General features: G+C 45.7%; 1 protein-coding gene across 4 annotated transcripts; it reads right to left on the bottom strand.

Annotated features, from left to right (window-relative positions):
* Nucleotides 1-5,079: 5,079 nt before the first annotated feature.
* On the bottom strand, nt 5,080-21,249 carry LOC148143009 (uncharacterized). 4 transcript variants are annotated; one of them, XM_087973982.1, is made up of 3 exons: nt 20,984-21,249; nt 7,929-8,009; nt 5,080-7,244 (listed from the first exon to the last, which is right to left on the bottom strand). In XM_087973982.1, the coding sequence occupies exon 3, from the start codon at nt 6,868-6,870 to the stop codon at nt 6,238-6,240; it is 633 nt and encodes a 210-aa protein (XP_087830108.1). In that variant the 5' UTR covers nt 6,871-7,244; nt 7,929-8,009; nt 20,984-21,249; the 3' UTR covers nt 5,080-6,237. The 4 variants fall into 4 exon arrangements, with proteins under 4 accessions (XP_087830108.1, XP_087830111.1, XP_087830109.1 ...); XM_087973985.1 differs by having other exon boundaries at nt 21,127-21,228; XM_087973983.1 differs by lacking the exon at nt 7,929-8,009.
* Nucleotides 21,250-22,483: the final 1,234 nt, after the last annotated feature.

Raw genomic sequence — 22,483 nt, 5'->3', positions numbered from 1 at the left:
CTCCCGCCGCTTCCCCGCTCGAGCGACTTCTCCTCCCAACCGCCTTCGCCCCCGCGTGACGTCTGCACGGGGGGATGGGCGGGGCCGGGAGCCTCACCGTCACCAAGCAACAGCCACCTCGCGCTACAACTGCTCATTCACAAAAAACAAACTCTCCTGTCTCGCTCTGCAGCTGCTGGGGGGACACTGCCACGTTTCCAGGAGCCCTGTCTACATTGGGAAAGCTGACGGCTCAATTTAAACAGATATTCCGACAACTAACGGAACGGTGTCATATGTAAAGGGGCAATCTGCATTTTAAAGTGACGTGGACATTTTAACGGGCTATTTTTGCAAATAAACAGATTTAAATGGAGAAGATTATATTTCAAAGGGATATCTTAATATGTAAAGTGACGCAGTTATATCTAAATGATTCTACATTTCAAAGAGACGTTGCCCTATTTCTAAGCAGAAATATCCCTTTAAGAGACATATTCATATCTAAAGGGGTAAATATACATTATCGAGGGGCAAGATTGCGCTGAGAGGAACATAACACATTTAAAGGGCTGAGCTACATGTAAAGGGGCATTTTTATGTTTAAAAGATACGTTGAAATCTGAAGACTTGTTCATAAAAAGAAGTCCATGGTAATATTTAGAAAGCATAACCATATTGGAAATAGTGCAGCCATTTTTAAAAAGGGGGTGGGGGTGGCCGTGAGATGGTTTAATTTTTAAGAAAATAAGCAAGTTGTTACGATTTGGAATGGTCTTGAAGGGGTGATGGAACCAGTAAATGGCAAAGGTAATTGCAAAATTCTTGAAAATAAACCGATTCCAGATATATGTGGATGCAGAGAAATAATTCAACAAAAGAGCCATTGCAGAATTGATGGACCAAACAATCTCCTTCTGAGAGATCTAAATGGGAGCATCAATATTTAAGTAGAAATTCCTATTTTGTTCTCCTCCCAAAGTCTCTGTCTTGTCAGGGTACAGTGGAAGCCAGTACAATTTGTTACGCTACAGTAGACCTTGCAACTCAACCTCATCTTATCCTCACCCAATATTCATATCTGTGTTCCTTGCAGTCAAATACTGGCTCTGCAAGTGATGCTCACATTCCATAAACAAACAAAACAGATCATGGTGTTGCCGTCACTGCATGTGTCGGAATTAAATGATCAGAAAAATTCTGACCTCACGCTACATACAGTTTGTGCACAGTGCCATTACTGCTATTTATTCTTACCATTTCAATTGATATTCAGTCTGCACCAAATTAAGAGCAGCCAGTTTACATTTCACATTTCATTGGTAATTCTACATGTTGATGTTCATATATGTATTTAATTTAATCATCAGATTGTTTCACAATTGAATGATGTTGCCCGACTGAAAACTCACAACTTCGCCAAATGCCAAAAATGTTTTAAGGCTATTTGGGCAATACCACTGATAAATAAAATATCAAAGAAACAAGATATCTTTGGTTAAACAAGATATGTGTCAAACATCTTGGTTAAACAAGACACATATCTTGTTTAACCAAATACAATGGCAGTGCAGAGAATTTCTGAAAAGTGCAATAAATATTTACTTTTTACCCCTAATTCAACTCAGTCAAGAATTTCAAATTGAATTTGTGGTAATTCAAAAGCAAATGGCAACATTCGTTTGTTAATAGATTCACCATAAATTGTGAAAGATCACTTTTATCAAAGTCACAATGTTTAATCCCAAACAGAGCAATTAAGTGCAAAGTTATTTTCAACCATTTAATAAAACACTGCAAATTTTATTTCAAATGAAAATACAATCATTTTATAATTTGGATAAGACAAAGGAAATATACTAAACAAAATAGCTTTCCTGGGTATCAATTTTGACAACAGTTATGCAGCTATTTTGCAATTGACCAACGAATTGAAATAATTTCAGAATAACTGAGCTGTTTCATTATTATACATTGAAACATTTTAATACCAATGACATGAAAAGTAAATCTTTAAGGCAAAGAACCAAGTAAAGTTAAATAAAATACAAAAGCATCTTACAGAATTCACTCAAGTCATATCTGTTGAATCACAAAAAGATGATGCTCAATATACCAAATGATGGACAATCACTGGTAATGATAGAAAAACACTAAAGAATGTAGATACCTCAAATTATACCTTAAAAGAATATCTGCTCTGCCTTGGACAACAACAACTGAAAGTTTTTTCTGTCAGCTTGAAAACTGCAATAGCCAAGCTGACAGAAAATCCATCACTGAGCCCAATCTTGAATTAACCTTTTTTTTTCAGGAAATCCTTTTCAGATTTCAGGCGTCTCCAGCTACAATTAGCATGAAGGAAAGGTTTTGCACAGTGGGGAAAGGCTGAGTAATAGCATATCTTGTCTCTCACCCAAGTATTCTGCGAAGAAAAAAAATTCATCTGGATGGGGACATGAATAGGAAGGATTCAGAGGGATATGGGCCAAATGCTGGCAAATGGGTCACTAGATTAATTTAGGATATCTGGCTGGCCTGAACTGAAAGGTTTGTTTCTGTGTGCTCATTACAGACGCCCCTCTTCTGGGATCCCCATACCAGCTGTTATTTTCATGAAATAATCTGACAATTGTGGACTTCCATCAACCTCTTTCATCCGGAGAAATTTCCTCTCTCTGCAAAGTGTGGTTCACGTTGGCAAGTTCAATCCTCCTCCAGTCCTCAAGAATACAATCTATACTGCGCAACGTTCTCAATACCTGTTTAAAGTTCAGTGAGGAAACTATTTTCAGTGTTAACTGTTAACAGAATTCCTCCGAAATGTTTTTGGCAAATGCACTGCTCCCATGAGAGCTCATCGGCCCACAATTCAAATGCTTTTAACAGCCCGTTTGTATTTTTATTTCCCTGCCTTCCCAGGATACAGAATTTCTTTCACCAGAAATTGTTTGCCCCGAAAAAAAATCCAGCAGGAAGATGATTATGGAGCTCTCAATAAAAATGCCTCATATGGGTCAACTAAGGTTAGAAATGAAAGAACATCTCTATTCAAAGTTACTATTCATTTGCCCTTTCAAAATTCCTTGAATTTAAGGTGTTCCATTGTAGCATTTAATTATGATCCATTATAAGCAGTATCCAGTCTCATCGGAGTGCAGAACCGACTCAACAAGCAAAATAACTTTTTTGTCTGTTCATTAGATATGACATCCTGTTGATGCAACAGGATTACCAGAGCTGGAAGTACCACTCTCGGAATACAATTGCTGTTCGACAGTTTGTTTCTGCTGCTTGACATAAGATTTAAAAGCTGCTAGCCTGATCTCGCACAAAGCACAAAAACAAACTGTTCACCCGTGCCTGCGCAGAGGAGAAATTTCACTTGGAATAGATCACAAAATAAGAACTGTTACCGGTCCCACAACTCATGTGTTTCCCATGGATAAAATTAAAAATCACACAACACCAGGTTATAATCCAGCAGGTTTGTTTGGAAGCACTAGCTTTCGGAGCGCTGCTGCTTCATCAGGTGGTTGTGGAGAATGAGATCATGATGACAATTTATATCCAATGGAGTCCAGTGTCATGGAAATGTGACACATCAAACAATTTTAGATTAAATCCTTCATCTTTTAGAATAGGTTTCTGCTCTTTGGTTTGTTAATCCCAGAACTTCTTTTTTGTTACCTTCTCAAGAATGTCATTCAAATGCAGAGCTTTTCTAACAATAATTGAGAATTCTGTCTGTGCCCGAATGTGGAGTCAGACAAACATTTTTCTTAGAGAAAAACTCTACATTTAAATTACATTTTTGAGAAGGTAATTTACAGATTAGGGTGTAGAGGTTGGGGTGGATAGGCTGTGCTAAATTACCCATAGTGACCAGGGATGTGGAACTTAGGGTGGATTGGCCATGGGAAATATGGAGTAAGGGGGTGGGTATGGGTGGGATGCTGTTCAGAGGGCCAGTGTGGAATAGATGGGCTGAATGGCCTGTTTCCACATTGTCAGGATTCTATGACTCCCACCACAAAGGAGCATTTTATCTGCATCTATCCTGTCAAGCCCCTTTCAGAATTCTACTGGTTTCAATAAGATCACTTCTGGTTCAGAGAGGGAAACTGCACAGAAACAGACCCTTCGGTCTAACTCATCCATGGCAACCAGAGTTCCCAAACTAAGTTAGTCCCACTTGCCTGCGTTTGGCCCATATCCCTCTAAACCTTTCTATTCATGTACCCATCCAAATGTTATTTAAACTTTTTAAATATACCTGCATCTACCACACCCTCAGCAAGTTCATTCCACACACAAAGCACCCTGCCAAAACCTTGACCCTCAGGTTCCTTTTAAATCTCTCTCCTCTCACTTTAAAGAAGTATGCCCCCGAGTCTTGAGCTCCCCTACGCTAAGGAAGAGCCCTTTGCTATTCACCTTACCTCCACTCCTCATGATTTTATCAATCTCAATGATGTCACCCCTCAATTTCCTGTGCTCCAGTGAAAAAAGTCCCAGCCTCTCATTATAACTCAAACCCTCCAATCCTGGCAACATCCTGGTAAATCTTTACCAAACCCTCTCTAATAGTTTCCTTCCTATTACAGGGCACCAGAACCATACTCAGTACTCTGAAAGTGGCCTCACCAACATCCCTGTACAACCTCAACATGATGCCCCAACTCCTACACGCAGTGGGGGGAACAATGAAGGAGGAGAAAGTGAGGTCTGCAGATGCTGGAGATCAGAGCTGGAAATGTGTTGCTGGAAAAGCGCAGCAGGTCAGGCAGCATCCAGGGAACAGGAGAATCGAAGTTTCGGGCATAAGCCCTTCTTCAGGATAATGAAGGCAAGTATGCTAAATGCCTTCTTGACCACCCTGTCTAGCAGCGATGCAACTTTCAAAGAACTGTTTACCTGAACCCCACCATGTCTCTCTTTTACAGCATGACACAGGGCCCTACCATTAACTGTACAAATCCCGCCCTTCCTTGTTTTAGCAAAACGCAAGCCCTCACTTTTATTCATACCTCACTCATACACACGTGTTCTCTCAGACACCTACACATACGCCCCCCAACACACTCACAGGCATATACTCCATCATACACTCTTACGTGCACTCTCAAGCACAAACTCACATTCACAAATCACTTTTTGGGCAAATTTGTATTGGCAGAATTATGTTTGCAGATACATTCAATTTAGCTCAAAAAGTGCACAGTCTGCAGACAGTCAATCCATGTAATATTTTATAAATTCCTACTTTGGAAATAGTACCAGTTTGATTCAAAATTGGGACATTGACAGACTTGAACCTCACACCTTTATCGAGGCTGAGTTGTCACTTTTTTTTAAAAAAGCTTAAGTCATCTTGAGTACGTGAATTATAAGATGTACTGGGATTTACATATTAATGAACTGAAACCTGCAACACATTCTAAAAGGTGAAAGACTTAACAGCAATCTTGGTTCGTTCAATACATCCTATCAGTTGCATGACACTGTGATTTTCTGCTATAAAATCTGTGTCTTATGATCATGCTCCACAGCTACCCGATGAAGGAGCAGTGCTCTGAAAGCTAGTGCTTCCAAATAAACCTGTTGAACTATAACCTGGTGTTGTGCGATTTTTAACTTCATACAGGCCAGTCCACCACCAGCTCCTCCACATCATTTCTAGTGAACACAGCCCACACCTCCCGATGCTGCCAGTAAACTTTACAATGCTAATGAAATGACACACTCTGCACTCCTGAAAAATTCACAATTTCTAACAAAACAGGCTGCTCATTCACCACTCCACCTGATACACGACATTGGAAGCTTAGTGCAGGAGGCTGAAAGAAATGAGCAGCATTTAAAGAAAAACCTCTTGGAGCTCAAAGCTTTCAATAAGAGTCTGAGCCAAGGGGTAAATTCAGGTAACCTTTATTGAGATCCAACTTTGTTACAGCTTCAAACCCCCTCAGCAAAAAGGCAGAGAAAACGTAGCTGCTTTTTAAACAGCTCAAGGTCAAAACGCACACGCTACCCCACCACACCCCAACCCACCTCACTTTCTTTACTATTGGTCACCACCAAGTTGTCCATTTGTAATTGGATCCTTGGTACAACCTTAACCTGGAGGAAGTACTGCCTCACTCGGCAATTTCAACCCATACCCCGTATCCCATCTGCTGCAGTGGGATTCAAACCCGGGAGCCCCCGGAACTGGGTTGACAGTCCAGTTGATAACGGCACTCAGCCGTCGCTCCTTCAATCCCCCTGCGATGGTATGTGAACTCGCTGGTGCCTCCGGAGGTTGGTAGAGCGTGTGAAGCCCTTCCCGCACAGGGGGCAGCTGAAGGGCCTCTCCCCCGTGTGGCTCCGCAGATGGGTCAGCAAGTTGGAGGCCTGGGTAAATCTCTTCCCACATTCGGGACAGCTGAAGGGCCTCTCCCCCGTGTGGACCCGCTGGTGCCTCAGCAGGGTGGAGGAATCGCTGAAGGCCTTCCTGCACACTGAGCAGCTGAAGGGCCTCTCCCCAGTGTGGACCCGCTGGTGTTTCAGCCTGTTGGAGGAATTGCTGAAGGCCTTCCCACACTTGGGGCAGCTGAAGGGCCTCTCTCCCATGTGGATCCACTGGTGGGTTAGCAGGACAGAGGCCTGGGTAAAAGAATTCCCACACTCGGGGCAGCTGAAGGGCCTCTCCCCCGTGTGGATCCGCTGGTGGGTTAGCAGAGTGGAGGAAGTGCTGAAGCCCTTCCCGCAGACGGGACAGGGGAACGGGCTCTCCCCAGTGTGACTGCGCCGATGAGTCTCTAGGACAGATGGGACACGGAAGCTTTTCCCACAGTCGCCACACTTCCATGGATTCTCCACAGGGTGGGATTCCTCTGGTTTCTCCATGGCCGAAGCTTCAGTTACACACAAATACGTGTGGAGCCCCTCCCCACCCTGAATTCCTCTTCCCAGGCCGTATAACTTTCAGGCTCCACACTCAGTGCGCTGCAACAGTAGGGTCTCTCATCCAGTCCCACTGATGCTGAAAACGTACTCAAACAGGAACCAAAAAGCTTTGCTCCTTCTCACAGAATCATAGTTGAAAACTGTTGCAGTCCCGATGGATTGACTGACTGTCAGACATTGACGTCAAAGTGAGAACTGTAGATGCTGGACAGTCAGAGTCGAAAAGTGTGGCGCTGGAAAAGCACAACAGGTCAGGCAGCATCCGAGGAGCAGGAGAGTCAACGTTAGCTTCAGTCTTCAGATCTTCAAATACACTGTTAAAAACAAATTACAAAGGTCATCACTGTCAGTGCAGGGTAGAAATTCAGAAGAAGCAATTCTACTTTGTGGAATATTCCTTTCTTTTGTTGTTGCACAAAATTGAAAGCACCATCTCTCCCTCTCCTCGACTAATTCTCCTGAAGGTGCTGATTCAGGACCTTACAGGGGCAGAAAAGCAAAAACATCAAGACCGACATCTCTCTGAATTTTGGATAACTCCACCTGAAAGTTAATATCTTTCCTAACACTGGGATACTGCTGAGAGTGAGCAGGTCTGATTTTGTAAAGCAAAAAAAAGTGTGTTTGCAAAAATCTCCTCCCTTCAGACAATCCCCACAGTGTGGAAGCAGGCCACTCGGCCCAACAAGTCCAAACCGATCCTCTGAAGGGTAACCCACCCACAGCCATTCCCTTACCCCTATTGCTCTACATTTAACCCTGACTACTACACCTAACCTGCACATCCCTCGGCACCGTGGGTAATTTAGCATGGTCCATCCACCCACATCTGGTCAAAGTTGAAAAAACACACACCACCAGGTTATAGTCCAACACATTTATTTGGAAGGACTAGCTTTCGGAGCACTGATCCTTCATCAGGTGGTTGCGGAAAATAAAATCATAAGACACATATAGAAAAAAAGTGCCCTGCCACTGAAATGATATATTGAACAAACCTGGATTGTCAAGTCTTTCATCTTCTAGAATGGGTTGCAGCCATCATTAACATGTAAATCCCAGAACTTCCTGCAAGGCACCTTATCAAGATAACAAGGATTTATAACAAGAGGTGACATCTCAGCTCAGACAATGCATTAAAGGTGTGAGGTCAGAGTCTGTCTGTACCCCAATCTTGAGTCAGACTGGTTCTATTTCCAAACAGGAATTTACAATATATTACATGGGTTGACTGCCTGCAGATTGTGTATTTTTTGAGCAAAATAGAATGTATCTGCAAATATCATTCTGCAAATATAAATTCACCCCCATGGACATGTGCGTGCGTGTGTGCATGAGAGAGAGAAAAACTCTATTTCCGTGCTGTACATCACTGCCAATTTGATAACAGATGCTTTAGTCCTGTTGATGTAACTATTGTTGTAAATCAGAGCTGCATACTAACAGTTCGATGTAAGAGAGAAAGAATTCCTCAAATAGGGGACCACACGAATCCTGGGAGAGCCCTATTTCTGGTTTATTTCCTAATGAATAAACATTAAACACGAGCACCAATTTATTTCTAATGTTGTTTCATTTTTCTTGTTCGATTCCCTGCTGTGACTACACAGTCCCTGGATGGTTGACAGGCTGGGAGATTGTGGGTTGGGTGTAGATTGACTGAATGTTTTATTGTCCCAGAAGGTGTAAAAGGGGGGGGGGGGTTAAAGCTTCAACAGAAATTCAGCAGAGCTGAGAACAGACAGATGTCCACATGCCTCTTAAATGTTGTAATTGTGCCAATCTCCACCACTTCCTCTGGCAGTTCGTGCCATACATGCACCACCCTCTGTGTGAACAGGTTGCCCCTCAGACCCCTGTTAAATCATTCTGCTCTCACCTCAAACATATGCCTTCTAGTTTTCTTGAACTCCCCTACCCTGGGGGAAAAGACCTTAGGTTTTCCCTCCTCTCCATGCCCATTACAAAGGTCTATATGTTTACCCCTCAGCCTCTGATGCTCCATGGAAAATGTCCCTGGACTATTCAGCCTCTCCCTATAGCTCATATTTTCTGACCCCTTTCAAAGTTTCATAACGTCTTTCCTGCAGAAGGGAGATCAGAACTGAATGCAGTATTCCAAAATTGGCTGAACCAACATCCTGAACAGCCACAACATGACCTCCCAACTCATCTACTCAATGCTCTGACCAATAAAGGCCATCCTACCAAATGCCTCATTCACTATCTTGTCTACCTGAGACTCCACTTTCAAGGAACTATGGAACCTGCACTCCAAGGTCTCTTTGTTCTGCAACACTCCTCTTAACTGTGTCAGTCCTGCCTGGATTGCTTGACCAAAATGCAACAACTCACATTTCTCCAAATTAAATTCCATCTACCACTCTTTGGCCCATCCGATCAATTCTAATTTATAGCGAACTCACTTTTCTCTCTCATTCCCTAGAAGCTGAAAATCTCCATCCCACACACACTCCCTCCATTCTCACTTTGCTGACCCTAATCCCTGCTGTACCTCATCCTGAAGGGTCTGGTTCATGCTGATTAACAGGCCTACACTCAGTGGGGGATGTCTAATTGAAACATACATAATCTTGAACAGCCCGGACAGAGTGGACATTGCGAAGATGGTTCCATTGGTAGGACAGACTCGGGCCAGAGGACACAGCCTTAGAGTAAAGGGAAGACCTTTTAGAATGGACAAACTTCTTCAGCCAGAGAGCGGTGAATCTGTGGAATCTATTTCCACAGTAGGCTGTGCAGGCCAGGTCACTGAGGATATTTAAAACGGAGACAGATAGGTTCTTGAGTCTCAAGGGGAACGAGGGTTACAGGGAGAATGGGGTCGAGAAACCTAGCAGCCACGATTGAATGGGGTGATTAGACCGGATGGGCTGAATGGCCTAATTTCTGCTCCTATGACTTAGGGCCTCTTGCTGTCCTGGACAGAGTGAGAGAGTTGGGAGCAGGACTAGGCCATTCAGTCTTTCGAGTCTGCACCAGCATTGAACAATTCATAACTGGATATGATTATACCTACATCTAAGTGGATAGGCTGGGACTTTTTTCACTGGAACACATGAGGTTGACAGGTGACCTTAAAAGAGGTTCATAAAATCATGAGGAGGGTAGATGAGGTGAACCGCAGGTGTCCTTTTCCTAGGGTGGGGATTTCAAGATTAGGGAGCAAATGAGGAAGATGAGTGGAGAAAGATTTTCAAAAGACTGGAGTAGCACCTTTGTTTTTGAGAGTAGTTTGTGCGTGGAATCAATGTCCAGACACGGTGGTGGATGCAGGTACAGTAACAAGGTTTAAAAGTACATGAATAGGAAAGGTTCAGAGGGATATGGGCCAAACACACACAGGTGGGACTAGTTTTGTTTGTGAACACAGTCAGCATGGTGGAGTTGGACTGAAGGGTCTGTTTCTGTGTTGTCTGACTCTGGAACTGTTCTAAACTGGTCTTAAAACCATTTTCTTGCCTTCCTCCATAAACGCCCACTTCTTTCTTGTTCAAATATCAGATTAACTCAGCCTTGAATTTATTCAATGACCCCCTAACTGCAGGAAGACATCCCCACTTCTGAATTCAATTCCTTTTGCTAACACACCACTTGCCTTGCTCATTGCCTGCTGCACCTGTCTGACAACTGGCACAGAAGGATGCTGATGCCCCTCTGAACATCCACGCATCATTCCTGAAGGGCTCATGCCCGAAACTTTGACTGTCCTACTGCTCGGATGCTGCTTGACCTGCTGTGCTTTTCATTGCCAGACTTTCCGACTCTGATCTCCAGTTCTCACTTTCTCCACATTCCAATACATCACCATTTAAACAACACACCTTTCTGCTTTTTTTTCCCCACAGCAAAGGCTATAACTTCATATTATGGCACTGCACTTGCCATGTGTTTGCCAATTGTGGTCTTCTCTACATCGTGGAGACCGAGTGTAAACTTGGGAAATGGTTCGCTGAGCATCACAGCCGGGTCTGCAGAGGCCGACTGGACCTCCCAGTCACCATCCATTTTAATTTCCTTTCCCACGCCCTTTCTGATGTGACCATCTTAGGCCTTCACCATTACCACAATGAAGCAAACCGCAAATTGGAGGAACACCACCTCATCTTCTGCCTGGGTAGCCTACAGCTCAGAGGACTCAACATTGAGTTCTCCAATTTCAAGTAACCTCCCTTCCCGTCCCCCAATTCCTGTCCCAGCTCCTCCCCCTCCCTTCCACTCCTCCCTGCCAACCAGATTCCTTCCTCCCATTGATCAACTAGGTCCTACCCTCTACCTGTCTTCACCTATCCCCACTTCACTATCCTGCCCCAGCACCCCCTTAGGGAGAGCCCTTGACCCCAACATTAAAAATAAGTGGAAAACGGTGGTGGGAAAAGAGAGTGCCGCACAGAGGAAAGAAGTTGCAGTCCGGCGTGAAGGTGAATCTTCATTCAGAGGCAGAGAATCAGCAGCAGGTTCTGAAATTCATGGCGCACCTTCCGCATTCAGACAACATGGGGGCTCTGATTGGCAGGAGTACCGGTCTTCTTCCGGTCCTCCTTGGCATTCTATTGGTTCATCAAAGTAGGTCGCGCGCCTTTTCGGCGGACAGCAAAGAACATGTGCTGTGATTTGCTGACATCGGCAAATATGTGTTGCGCCTTACTGACACCGATGAGCATGCGCAGTATGCTCTGGGGCGATGCCGTTATTACTGACCGCTTTTAAGGGTCCAAATGCAAATCGAAAAAAAAAGGGTAGAATCACATTTTTTCCTGTGGCTTCAGATTTTATTCCTTTTGCATTCTGGCTGGCTATTCAACTTTTTTATGCCTTTTCCCCAGGGTAGTGGGAGCGAGTCCAGAACTTGAGGGCATAGATTTAGGATGAGTGGGAAAAGATTTATTAGGGAGCTAAGGGGCAACTTTTTCACAGAGGGTGGTGTGTGTTTGGAATGAGGATTCCTGAAGAAGGGCTTATGCCCGAACGTCGATTCTCCTGTTCCTTTGATGCTGCCTGACCTGCTGCGCTTTTCCAGCAACACATTTTTAAGCTCTGATCTCCAGCATATGAAAAGGAAGGGTTTAGAAGGATATGGGCCAAATGCTTGCAAATGGGTCACTAGATTAAATTAGGATATCTGGTCAGCCTGGACTGAAAGTCTTTGTGTACGTGCTCGACAACTCTATTTCTACATTGTTGGAACCAATTTCACGAGACTAAGTATAGGCCATTCAACCCTTATAGGGGCTGTAGCCTAATTGCGCAGACTTCAACAAAAGTTTCAGAAAGATTTCAGCAGCTCTTTTTAAAAAAAGTAGTATGTGCTTTCAGATGTTTCTAAATATGGTTTAAAATCACACAACACCAGGTTATAGTCCATGGGAGAATGGACGGGGGTACGGTGGGTGGCGGGGGGAATGGACAGGGGGCACTGAGGCTGTCGGGATGAATGGACAAGGGGTGCTCTGGGTGGCAGGGGGAATGGATGGGGTGAAGCTGTGGATGATGGAGGGAAATGGACAGGGGGTACTATGGGTGGCAGTGTGGGTTTGACAGCCAGTGCTGTGGGTGGCGAGGGGGACTGGGCAGGGCGTGCAGTGTGTGGCGGGGAGAATGGACAGGGGTACTGTGGATGGGGGGGGGTGGAAAGGAGTGGACGGGGCACTGTGGGTGGCCGGTGTGGAATGCAGAGGGAGCACTGCGGGTGGCCAGAGGAAATTGACAACAGACACTGCAGGTGGTGGTGGTGGGGGGGGGGGAAGAATGGATAGGGGGTTCTGTGGCTGGTTGGAGGAATGGACAGGGGCTGATGTGGGTGATGAAGGGGATGGACAAGGGGTGCTGTTGGTGTCAGGGGCCACTGTGGGTGGTGGGGGGAATGGACAGGGGGCAAAGTGCATGGTCAGGGGGAATGGACAGGGGGCACTGTGGGTGGCCGGAGGAAATGGACAAGAGACACTGAGGGTCGCAGGGGGAAATGGACAGGGGGCATTGAGGCTGGTTGGAGGAATGGACAGGGGCTGATGGAGGGGATTGGACAGGAGAAAAGAGAGAATGTTGGGGGGGGGGGGGGAGGGAGAGAGAGAGTGAAAGTGAGAGAGAAAATGGACAAGGGGCAGAGGGTGTGGGGTAGAGAAAGACTGGCGGAACAGGGACAGAATGTGATGGGGGCCAGGGGGAGAGAATGGGGGTATAGTGTGTTGTGGAGGAGTGAGTGAGAATGGGGTGGGGTCCAGAGTATGAGCAGAGACCGAATGGGGGAACTGCAGAGTGTGGGGAGAGAGAGAGAATGGATGGGGGCAATTGGTGGGAAGAGAAAGGACAAGAAGCAGAAGGTGGGGGGGGTGGTGGGGGTGAGAGAGAGAATGAATGGCGAGAGGGTGGGGTGATGAACTGGACAGGGGTCAGAGGTGGGGTGGCGAGAGAGAGAGAATGGACATTCTTCATCCCCACAGTGCAACAAATTCCCAGTTTCCACCAACATCTCAGATGTACTCACTTTGATCCTTGCTGTCTCCCAAATGAAAGATTTCATTGTAACTTCTTCCGGTCCCAGTAAGGGCAAAACATTTTTGAAAGCTGCTCTGAAAGTCCCATCTTCACAACCACTCTTCTGCTTTCACCGAAGACAACTAGAGTCAGACACCACAGAAACAGACCCTTCCGCCCAACTTGTCCATGCAAACCATATATCCGAAATTAATCTATTTCCATTTGCCAGCATTTGGCCCATATCCCTCGAAACGCTGCCTCTTCATGTACCCATCCAGATGCTTGTTAAATATTGTAATGGTACCAGGCTCCACCACTTCCTCTGGCAGCTCGTTCCATACATGCAAAACGCTCTACGTGAAAAAGTGGCCCCTCAGGTCCCTTTTAAATCTTTGCCCTCTCACTTCAAACATCTGCCCTCTCGATTTGGACTCCCCTACCCTAAGGAAAAGACCTTGGCTATTCACCCCTATCCATGCCCCTTATAAAATGTCACCCCACAGCCTCCGACACGACAGGGAAAACAGCCCCAGCCTATTCAGTATCTCCCTCAAACCCTTCAACTCTGGCACCAGCTTTATAAACCTTTTCCAAACCCTTTCAAGTTTCACAACATCCTTCCATAGGATGGAGACCAGAATTACACACAATATTCCAAAAGTGGCCTAACCAAGGTCCTGTGCAGCCGCAACATGACCTCCCAACTCGTTCACTCAATGCTCTGACCAATAGAGGAAAGCATACCAAACATCATCTTCACTATCCTGTCTACCTGCGTCTCCACTTACCTGTACTTCAAGGTCTCTTTGTTCTGCAACACTCCCCTTCACTGTGTTAAGTCCTGCCTGCATTTCTTGACCAAAATACAACACATCACATTTCTGCAAATTCAACTCTATCTGCCACTGCTTAGCCCTTCAGCCCATCCGATCAATTCTAATTTAATTCCTCTCTCATTCTCTAGAAACTGAATATCTCCATCCCACACGCTCTCCCTCCATTTTCAATTTGCTGAACCTAATCCTTGCTGTACCTCATCCTGAAGGGTCTGGCTTATGCTGATTAATAGGCCCACACACAGGAGAGATCTAAACATACATAATACTGAACAGCCTGGACAGAGTGGATGTTGGGTAGATGTTTCCATTGGTAGGAGAAACTAAAACCTGAGGGCACAGCTTTAGAGTAAAGGGATGACCTTTCAGAATGGAGATAAGGAGAAACCTCTTCAGTCAGAGAGTGGTGAATCTATGGAATTCATTGGCACAGAAGGCTGCGAAGGCCAGGTCACGGAGGATATCTAAGACCGAGATAGTTAGGTTCTTGAGTATCAAGGGTTACATGGAGAAAGTAGCAAAATGAGGCTCAGAAACTTATCAGCCACGATTGAATTGTATGAGCAGACCTGATAGCCTACTTTCTGCTCCTACATCTTATGTCCAGGACAGAGAATTGGGAACAGGAGTCGACCATTTGGTCTTTTAAGCCTGCACCACCATTAAACAGATCACAAATGGATATGGATCTCCCGACATCGAGCAGAGGCTGGGACTTTGTTCACTGGAGCATTGGACGTTAAAAGGTGACCTTAGAGAGGTTTAAAAGATCATGAGGGGTATAGGGGAGGTGAATGGCAGGTGTCATTTCAAGATTGGGGAGCAAACGTTTAAGGAGAGAGTAGAACGATTTTAAAGACCTGAGGAGCACATTTTCTTTTAAAAAAAAAGAGTGGTTTGTGTGTGGAATGAATGTCTAGAGAAGTGATAGATGCAGGTACAGTAACATTTAAAAGATGTTTGGATAAGTACATGAATAGGAAAGGTACGGAGGGATGTGGGCCAAACACAGACAGGTGGGATTACTTTAATTTGTGAATATAGTCAGCATGGATAGAAGGGTGTGTTTCTATGCTGTATGACTGTCACTGTTCTGTACTGGCCTTAAAACTATTTTGCCTTCCCCAAGAACCATCCACTTCTCTGTTGTTCAAAAATGATATGAACTCAGCCTTGAATATATTCCATGACCCCGAACTGCAGGAAGACACCCCCACTTCTAAATTCAATTCCTCTTGCTCATATACCACTTGCCTTGCTGATCGCTTGCTGCACCTGTCTGACAACTGTCATTGACTGGTGTAGGAGGACGCTGATGCTCCTTTGTCCATCCATACATCGTTCCTGATGAAGGGCTCTTACCCGAAACGTCAACTATCCTACTCCTCGGATGCTGTCTGACCTGCTGTGCTTTTCCAGCACCACACATTTTGACTCTGATCTCCAGCATTTGCAGTCTTCACTTTCTCCACTTCCCAATATATCACCATTTAAACAATACACCTCATTTCTGCTTTGTTTTTTCCACAGCAAAGGCGATAACTTCACACGGTGGTACTTCAGTTTTGAGGTGTTTGAGGCACAGACCTGGACCAGTTTTTCCCGAGTCTGTCCTCTTTCTGGATTCACTCCGTTTCTTTTCAGTTGCTGCAAGTCAACAATTGGATCCCAGCATGAAAATAAAAGAAATAGAAAAGGGAGTGAGAGAAGAGAGTGCTGTTGGACAGAGGAAGGAAATTACAGTCTTGGATGAATCTCAATCTTCATACAGAGAGACAGAGAGACAGAGAGACAGAGAGACAGAGAGACAGAGAGACAGAGAGACAGAGAGACAGAGAGACAGAGAGACAGAGAGACAGAGAGACAGAGAGACAGAGAGACAGAGAGACAGAGAGACAGAGAGACAGAGAGACAGAGAGACAGAGAGACAGAGAGACAGAGAGACAGAGAGACAGAGAGACAGAGAGACAGAGAGACAGAGAGACAGAGAGACAGAGAGACAGAGAGACAGAGAGACAGAGAGACAGAGAGACAGAGAGACAGAGAGACAGAGAGACAGAGAGACAGAGAGACAGAGAGACAGAGAGACAGAGAGACAGAGAGACAGACAGACAGACAGACAGACAGACAGACAGACAGACAGACAGACAGACAGACAGACAGACAGACAGACAGACAGACAGACAGACAGACAGACAGACAGACACAGACAGAGAGAGACAGAGAGAGACAGAGAGAGACAGAGAGAGAGAGAGGCAGCAGCAGCTTCAGAAGCTCATGGGTCAAGATTAGAGTGGTGCTAGAAAAGCACAGCAGGTCAGGCAGCATCCGAGGAGCAGGAAAATCGAAGTCTCGGATTCAGACAATAGGGCTGTTCTGAATGGCAGGAGGACCAGGCTCCTCCTTCCGGTGTTCCAGTGCTCCTCATTGGGCTGGCAAATGAAATTCATGTATCATTTGTACTGACAGATAGAAACGTGCAGTTTTTTGCAGACACCGGCGAACATGCGCACTGCTTGCTGACACCGAGGAGCACGTGCAGTAGGCTCTGTAGATATGCTGGCGTAACTGACAGATTCAACTGTCCAAATGTCAATAGAAGGAAAAAAGGGTAGAGCCACAATTTTGTTTCACCTCCCCATCCCTGGCTCGACATAACCACACATGCTCCTCGCTATTCTCCTCACCCCTTATGATTTTTCAAATCTCAATAAGGTCATCCCTCAACCTCCTCCATTCCAGTGAAAAAGTCCCAGCCTCTCTCTATAACTCAAACCCTCCAGTCCTGGCAACATCCAGGTAAATCTTTGCTGAACCCTCTCCAATAGTATTCTTCCTATTACAGGGGGAACAGAACTGTACGCAGTACTCCAAAATCAAAATGGCCTCAACAACATCCTGTACAACCTCAACATAGAACAAAGAAAATTTACAACCCAGGAACAGGCCCTTCGGCTCTTCAAGCCTAAGTTGATCCAATTAGTTTAATTTGTGAATATAGTCAGCATGGACGAGTTGGACTGAAGGATCTGTTTCTATGCTGTATGACTGTCACTGTTCTATACTGGTGTTAAAACTATTTTCTTGCCTTCCCCACTAACCATCCACTTCTCTGTTGGTCAAAACTCAGATGAACTCAGCCTTGAATATATTCAATGACCCCCGAACTGAAGGCATTTGCCTTGCTGATTGCTTGCTGCACCTGTCTGACAACTGGCAGTGACTGGTGTAGGAAGACACTGAGGCCCCTTTGGACATCCACACAGAGTCTTCGAGTCATAGAGATGTACAGCATGGAAACAGACCCTTCAGTCCAACCCGTCCATGTCGACTAGATATCCCAACCCAATCTAGTCCCACCTGCCACCACCCGGCCCATATCCCTCCAAACCCTTCCTATTCATATACCCATCCAAATGCCTCTTAAATGTTGCAATTGTACCAGCCTCCACCACTTCCTCTGGCAGCTCCCTCTGCATGAAAAGGTTGCCCCTTAGGTCTCTTTTATATCTTTCCCCTCTCACCCTAAACCACATCATTCCAGATGAAGGGCTTGTGCCCGATACGTCAACTTTCCTACTCCTTGGATGCTGCCTGACTTGCTGTGCTTTTCCAGCACGGCACTTTTTGACTCTGATCTCCAGCATTTGCAGTCCTCGCTTTCTCTACTTCCCAATATATCACCATTTAAACAATACACCTCATTTCTGCTTTGTTTTTCACAGCAAAGACAATAACTTCACACTGTGATATTGCACTTGCCATGTGTTTGAGGCACAGACCTGGACTAGCTTTTCCACAGTCTGTCCTCTTTCTGGATTCACTCCGTTTCTTTTCAGTTGCTGCAAGTCAACAATTGGATCCCAGCATGAAAATAAAAGAAATAGAAAAGGGAGTGAGAGAAGAGAGTGCTGTTGAACAGAGGAAGGAAATTACAGTCTTGGATGAATCTCAATCTTCATTCAGAGAGAGAGAGAGGAGTAGCAGCTTCAGAAGTTCATGGGTCAAGATTAGAAAAGCACAGCAGGTCAGGCAGCATCCGAGGAGCAGGAAAATCGATGTCTCGGATTCAGACAATAGGGCTGCTCTCAATGGCAGGAGGACCAGACTCGTTCCGGAGTTCCAGTGCTCCTCATTGGTCCGGCCTCTAATAGTCTTCTTCCTATTACAGGGCGACCAGAACTGTACTCAGTACTCCAGAAAAATGGCCTCACCAACATCCTGTACAACCTCAAATGTAGAACAAAGAAAATTTACAACCCAGGAACAGGCCCGACAGTCCTCCAAGTCTAAGCTGATCCAAATCCCCTGTCTAAACCTAATCGCCCAACTCCTGAATCTGTATCCCTCAGTTCTCCAACGACACATGCATCTGTCCAGGTGCACTTTAAATGAATCTACCGTCCCTGCCTCTACTGGTAATGTGTTCCAGGCACCTATCACCCTCTGAGTAACGTACTTTCTGTGTGCATCTCCAACATGATGTCCCAACTCCTGTACTTAGCAAGTGAACAATGAAGGCAAGTGTGCGAAACACCTTCTTCACTCCCCTATTTACCAGTGATGTAGTTTTCAAGAACAATGAACCTGAACACCACCAGGTCTCTGTTCTACAACACGACCCAGGGCCCTACCATTACCTGTTCAAGTCTTGCTGCCCTCTATTTTAGCAAAATGCAAACCCTCACTTATATCCATACCTCTCTCAGACATATGCATACACCACCCCCTCAAAACTCTCACCCTCTCGCAGGCTCATACTCCATCACAATCACACTTTATCAAGCAGGCACTCATGCAAATACACACTCTCCTACGTGCAGTCTTACACACAAACTCTCACACACACTTCTCTGATGAAGGGCCTTTCCCTGAAACGTCGATGTTCCTGCTCCTCGAATGCTGTCTGACTTGCTGCAGCACCACATTCTCGATCCTAAACCTATTACCCTCTAGTTCTGGACTGCCCCATCCAAAGGAAAATACCATGTCTATTTATCCTATCCATGCCCCTCATGATGATATAAAAGTGTATAAGGTCACTCCTCAGACTCTGGCAAGCTATGGAAAACAGTCGCAACCAGAACTTGTGTCTTTCCTCACCAAGACACATACCTGAGGTCGTAAAGTCTGCTCCCTCTCTGGATTCACTCCAGTTGCTACAAATGAGCCTGTTCCGTCATTCATTAAGATCATGGCTGATCTATCCATTGTCTCATCTCCTCCTCCCTGCACGGTCACAAGCAACCCCTTAATTCCCCAATCAGGCCAAATCCCACCTAACTGTGTCTTGAATATACTTAATGAAGTTGCCTCTATTGCTTCCTTGGCCAGAGTATTCCACAGATTTTCATGATTGGCTTTTGCCCGAAACATCGATTTTCCTGCTCTCCGGATGCTGCCTGACCTGCTGTGCTTTTCCAGCACCACTCTAATCTAGACTATTCCATACATTCACGACCCTCTGGGAAAAGCAGTTCCTCCTCATCTCGGTCTAAAAGCTACTTCCTCTAACCTTGAGGCCTCGTCTCACCGACCACCAGAAATGACCGGATAGGGTAGGGCTTCATCCCCACTGTGCAATGACATTGGGAAGATGTTTCCATTGGTAGGAGAGACTAGGACCAGAGGACATAGCTTTAAGAATAAAGGGAAGACCTTTAGGAACAGAGATAAGCGATGTCTCCTTTTCTACCGACAGTGAGGAGCATGGACAATGTGTTGGTGACACCAGTGAGCAGGCGCGCTGTTGTTCACACCGAGGAGCATACACAATATGCTCTGTGGCGATGCTGGTGTTATTGACAGATGTTAAGTGTTCAAATGCCAAGAGAAGAAATATGGGGTTGAGCCACATTTTTCCCCCTCCCCCCATGAGGCTCAACATTTTATAGCTTTCGCATTTTGTCTGGTTGCTCAACTTTTTTTTTTAAGTGTCTTTTCCCCAGAATAGGGGTGAGGTTCTCAACAAGAGGGCATAGGTTTAGGGTGAGAGCAGAAAGATATAAAAGGTACCGAAGGGGCAACGTTTCCATGCAGAGGGTGGTGCACGTATGGAATGAGCTGCGAGAGGAAGTAGTGGAGGCTGGTATAATTACAGCATTTAAAAGGCATCTGGATGGGAATATGAATAGGAAGGGTTTAGTGGGATATGAACCAAGTGCTGACAAATGGGACTAGATTAATTTAGGATATCTAGTTGGCATTGACAGGTTGGACGAATGGGTCTGTTTCCGTGCTGTACATCTCTATGACTCCAAATAATAAAAAGTATATTTTTCCAAATAACAAACTATCTCCATGTTAACAAGGCTTAGTGCACCACATACTTTACTAACCATTCTCAACAGGTCCTGCCCCTTCAGTGAGGGGCAAACAGCACAAGGATTAAACACACAGTGAGGGGCAAACAGCACAAGGATTAAACACACAGTGAGGGGCAAACAGCACAAGGATTAAACACACAGTGAGGGGCAAACAGCACAAGGATTAAACACACAGTGAGGGGGAAACAGCACAAGGATTAAACACACAGTGAGGGGGAAACAGCACAAGGATTAAACACACAGTGAGGGGTAAACAGCACAAGGATTAAACACACAGTGAGGGGTAAACAGCACAAGCGCCAGTAAAAGCAGATGGAAAGTGAGTGTAAAATGTCACTATGACAGGACAGGCCCCACATTCCTTCCCCTCCGTCCCCCCACAACCTGCCTCACCTTTCACCTCCCGGGCCCAGTACCTTCCAGGTGGCCCCATAGTTGACACAGGGGCCGCCCCACGACCAGTAGAACTCCACCACCCAGGCGGCCGACGAGTTCCCAAGCAGGCCCTTAACCCCATCCGCCTCCAGAATGCTCACCGGCTCCTGGCTGCTGTACAGCCGGCCGGTGTGGCCGTGACACAGCAGCTGCACCAGGAAGGCGGCGGTGCCCAGTGACGGGTGTCTGCCCCGGGCCGCACGGCGCCATTTTCCTAACGGCCGCCCTCCCGCCGCTTCCCCGCTCGAGCGACTTCTCCTCCCAACCGCCTTCGCCCCCGCGTGACGTCTGCACGGGGGGGATGGGCGGGGCCGGGGGAGCCTCACCGTCACCAAGCAACAGCCACCTCGCGCTACAACTGCTCATTCACAAAAACAAACTCTCCTGTCTCGCTCTGCAGCTGCAGGGGGGACACTGCCACGTTTCCAGGAGCCCTGTCTACATTGGGAAAGCTCACGGCTCAATTTAAACAGATATTCCCACATCTAACGGAACGGCGTCATATCTAAAGGGGGCAATCTGCATTTTAAAGGGACACGGACATTTTAACGGGTATTTCTGCAAATAAAGAGGTTTAAATGGACGAGATTACATTTCAAAGGGATGTGGGCACATTCAAAGGGATATCTTCATATGTAAAATGACGCAGTTATATCTAAATGAATCTACATTTCGAAGAGACATTGCCCTATTTATAAGTAGAGACAATAAGTGTGAATTCTGTCTGTGTCCCAATGTTGAGTCAGACTGACATTTTTCTTAGAAAAGCTCTGCATTTAAATTACATTCTTGAGAAGGTAAGTTATAGATTCGGGTGTAGGTTAGGGAGGATTGGCCGTGCTAAGTTACCCATAGTGACCAGGGATGTACAGGTTAGGGTGGCTTGGTCATGGGAAATACGCAGTAAGGGGTTGGGTATGGTTGGGGTACTGTTCAGAGGGCCAGAGTGAAACAGATGGGCTGAACGGTCTGCTTCCACATTGTCGGAATTCGATGACCCTCCCCACCAAAGGAGCATTTTATCTGCATCTACCCTGTCAAGCCCCTTTCAGAATTCTACTGGTTGCAATAAAGGTATACAGCACAGAAACAGACACTTCGGTCCAATTCGTCCATGCCGACCAGGATTCCAAACTAAACCAGTCCCACTTGCCTGCATTTGGCCCATATCCCTCTAAACCTTTCTATTCATGTACCCATCCAAATGCTTCTTCAATGTTGTCACTGTACCTGCATCTACCACATCCTCAGCAAGTTCATTCCACATGCAAATCACCCTCTTTCAAACTTTTGCCCCTCCGGTTCATTTTAAATCTCTCTCCTCACATTAAAACAAAATGGCCCCTAGTTTTGAGCACGCCGATGCTAAGCAAGAGCCCTTTGTTATTCACCTTACCTCCACTCCTCATGATTTTATCAATCTCAATGAGGTCACCCCCCCAACGTCCTGTGCTCCAG

Source organism: Chiloscyllium plagiosum, unplaced genomic scaffold (assembly GCF_037043375.1).
Source record: "Chiloscyllium plagiosum isolate Xiang-an unplaced genomic scaffold, Cpla_swu_hap1 HiC_scaffold_27, whole genome shotgun sequence".
Lineage (NCBI taxonomy): Eukaryota > Metazoa > Chordata > Chondrichthyes > Orectolobiformes > Hemiscylliidae > Chiloscyllium > Chiloscyllium plagiosum.
Note: the sequence above shows the minus strand (reverse complement) of the source record. Positions and strands in the feature narration are given on the sequence as shown.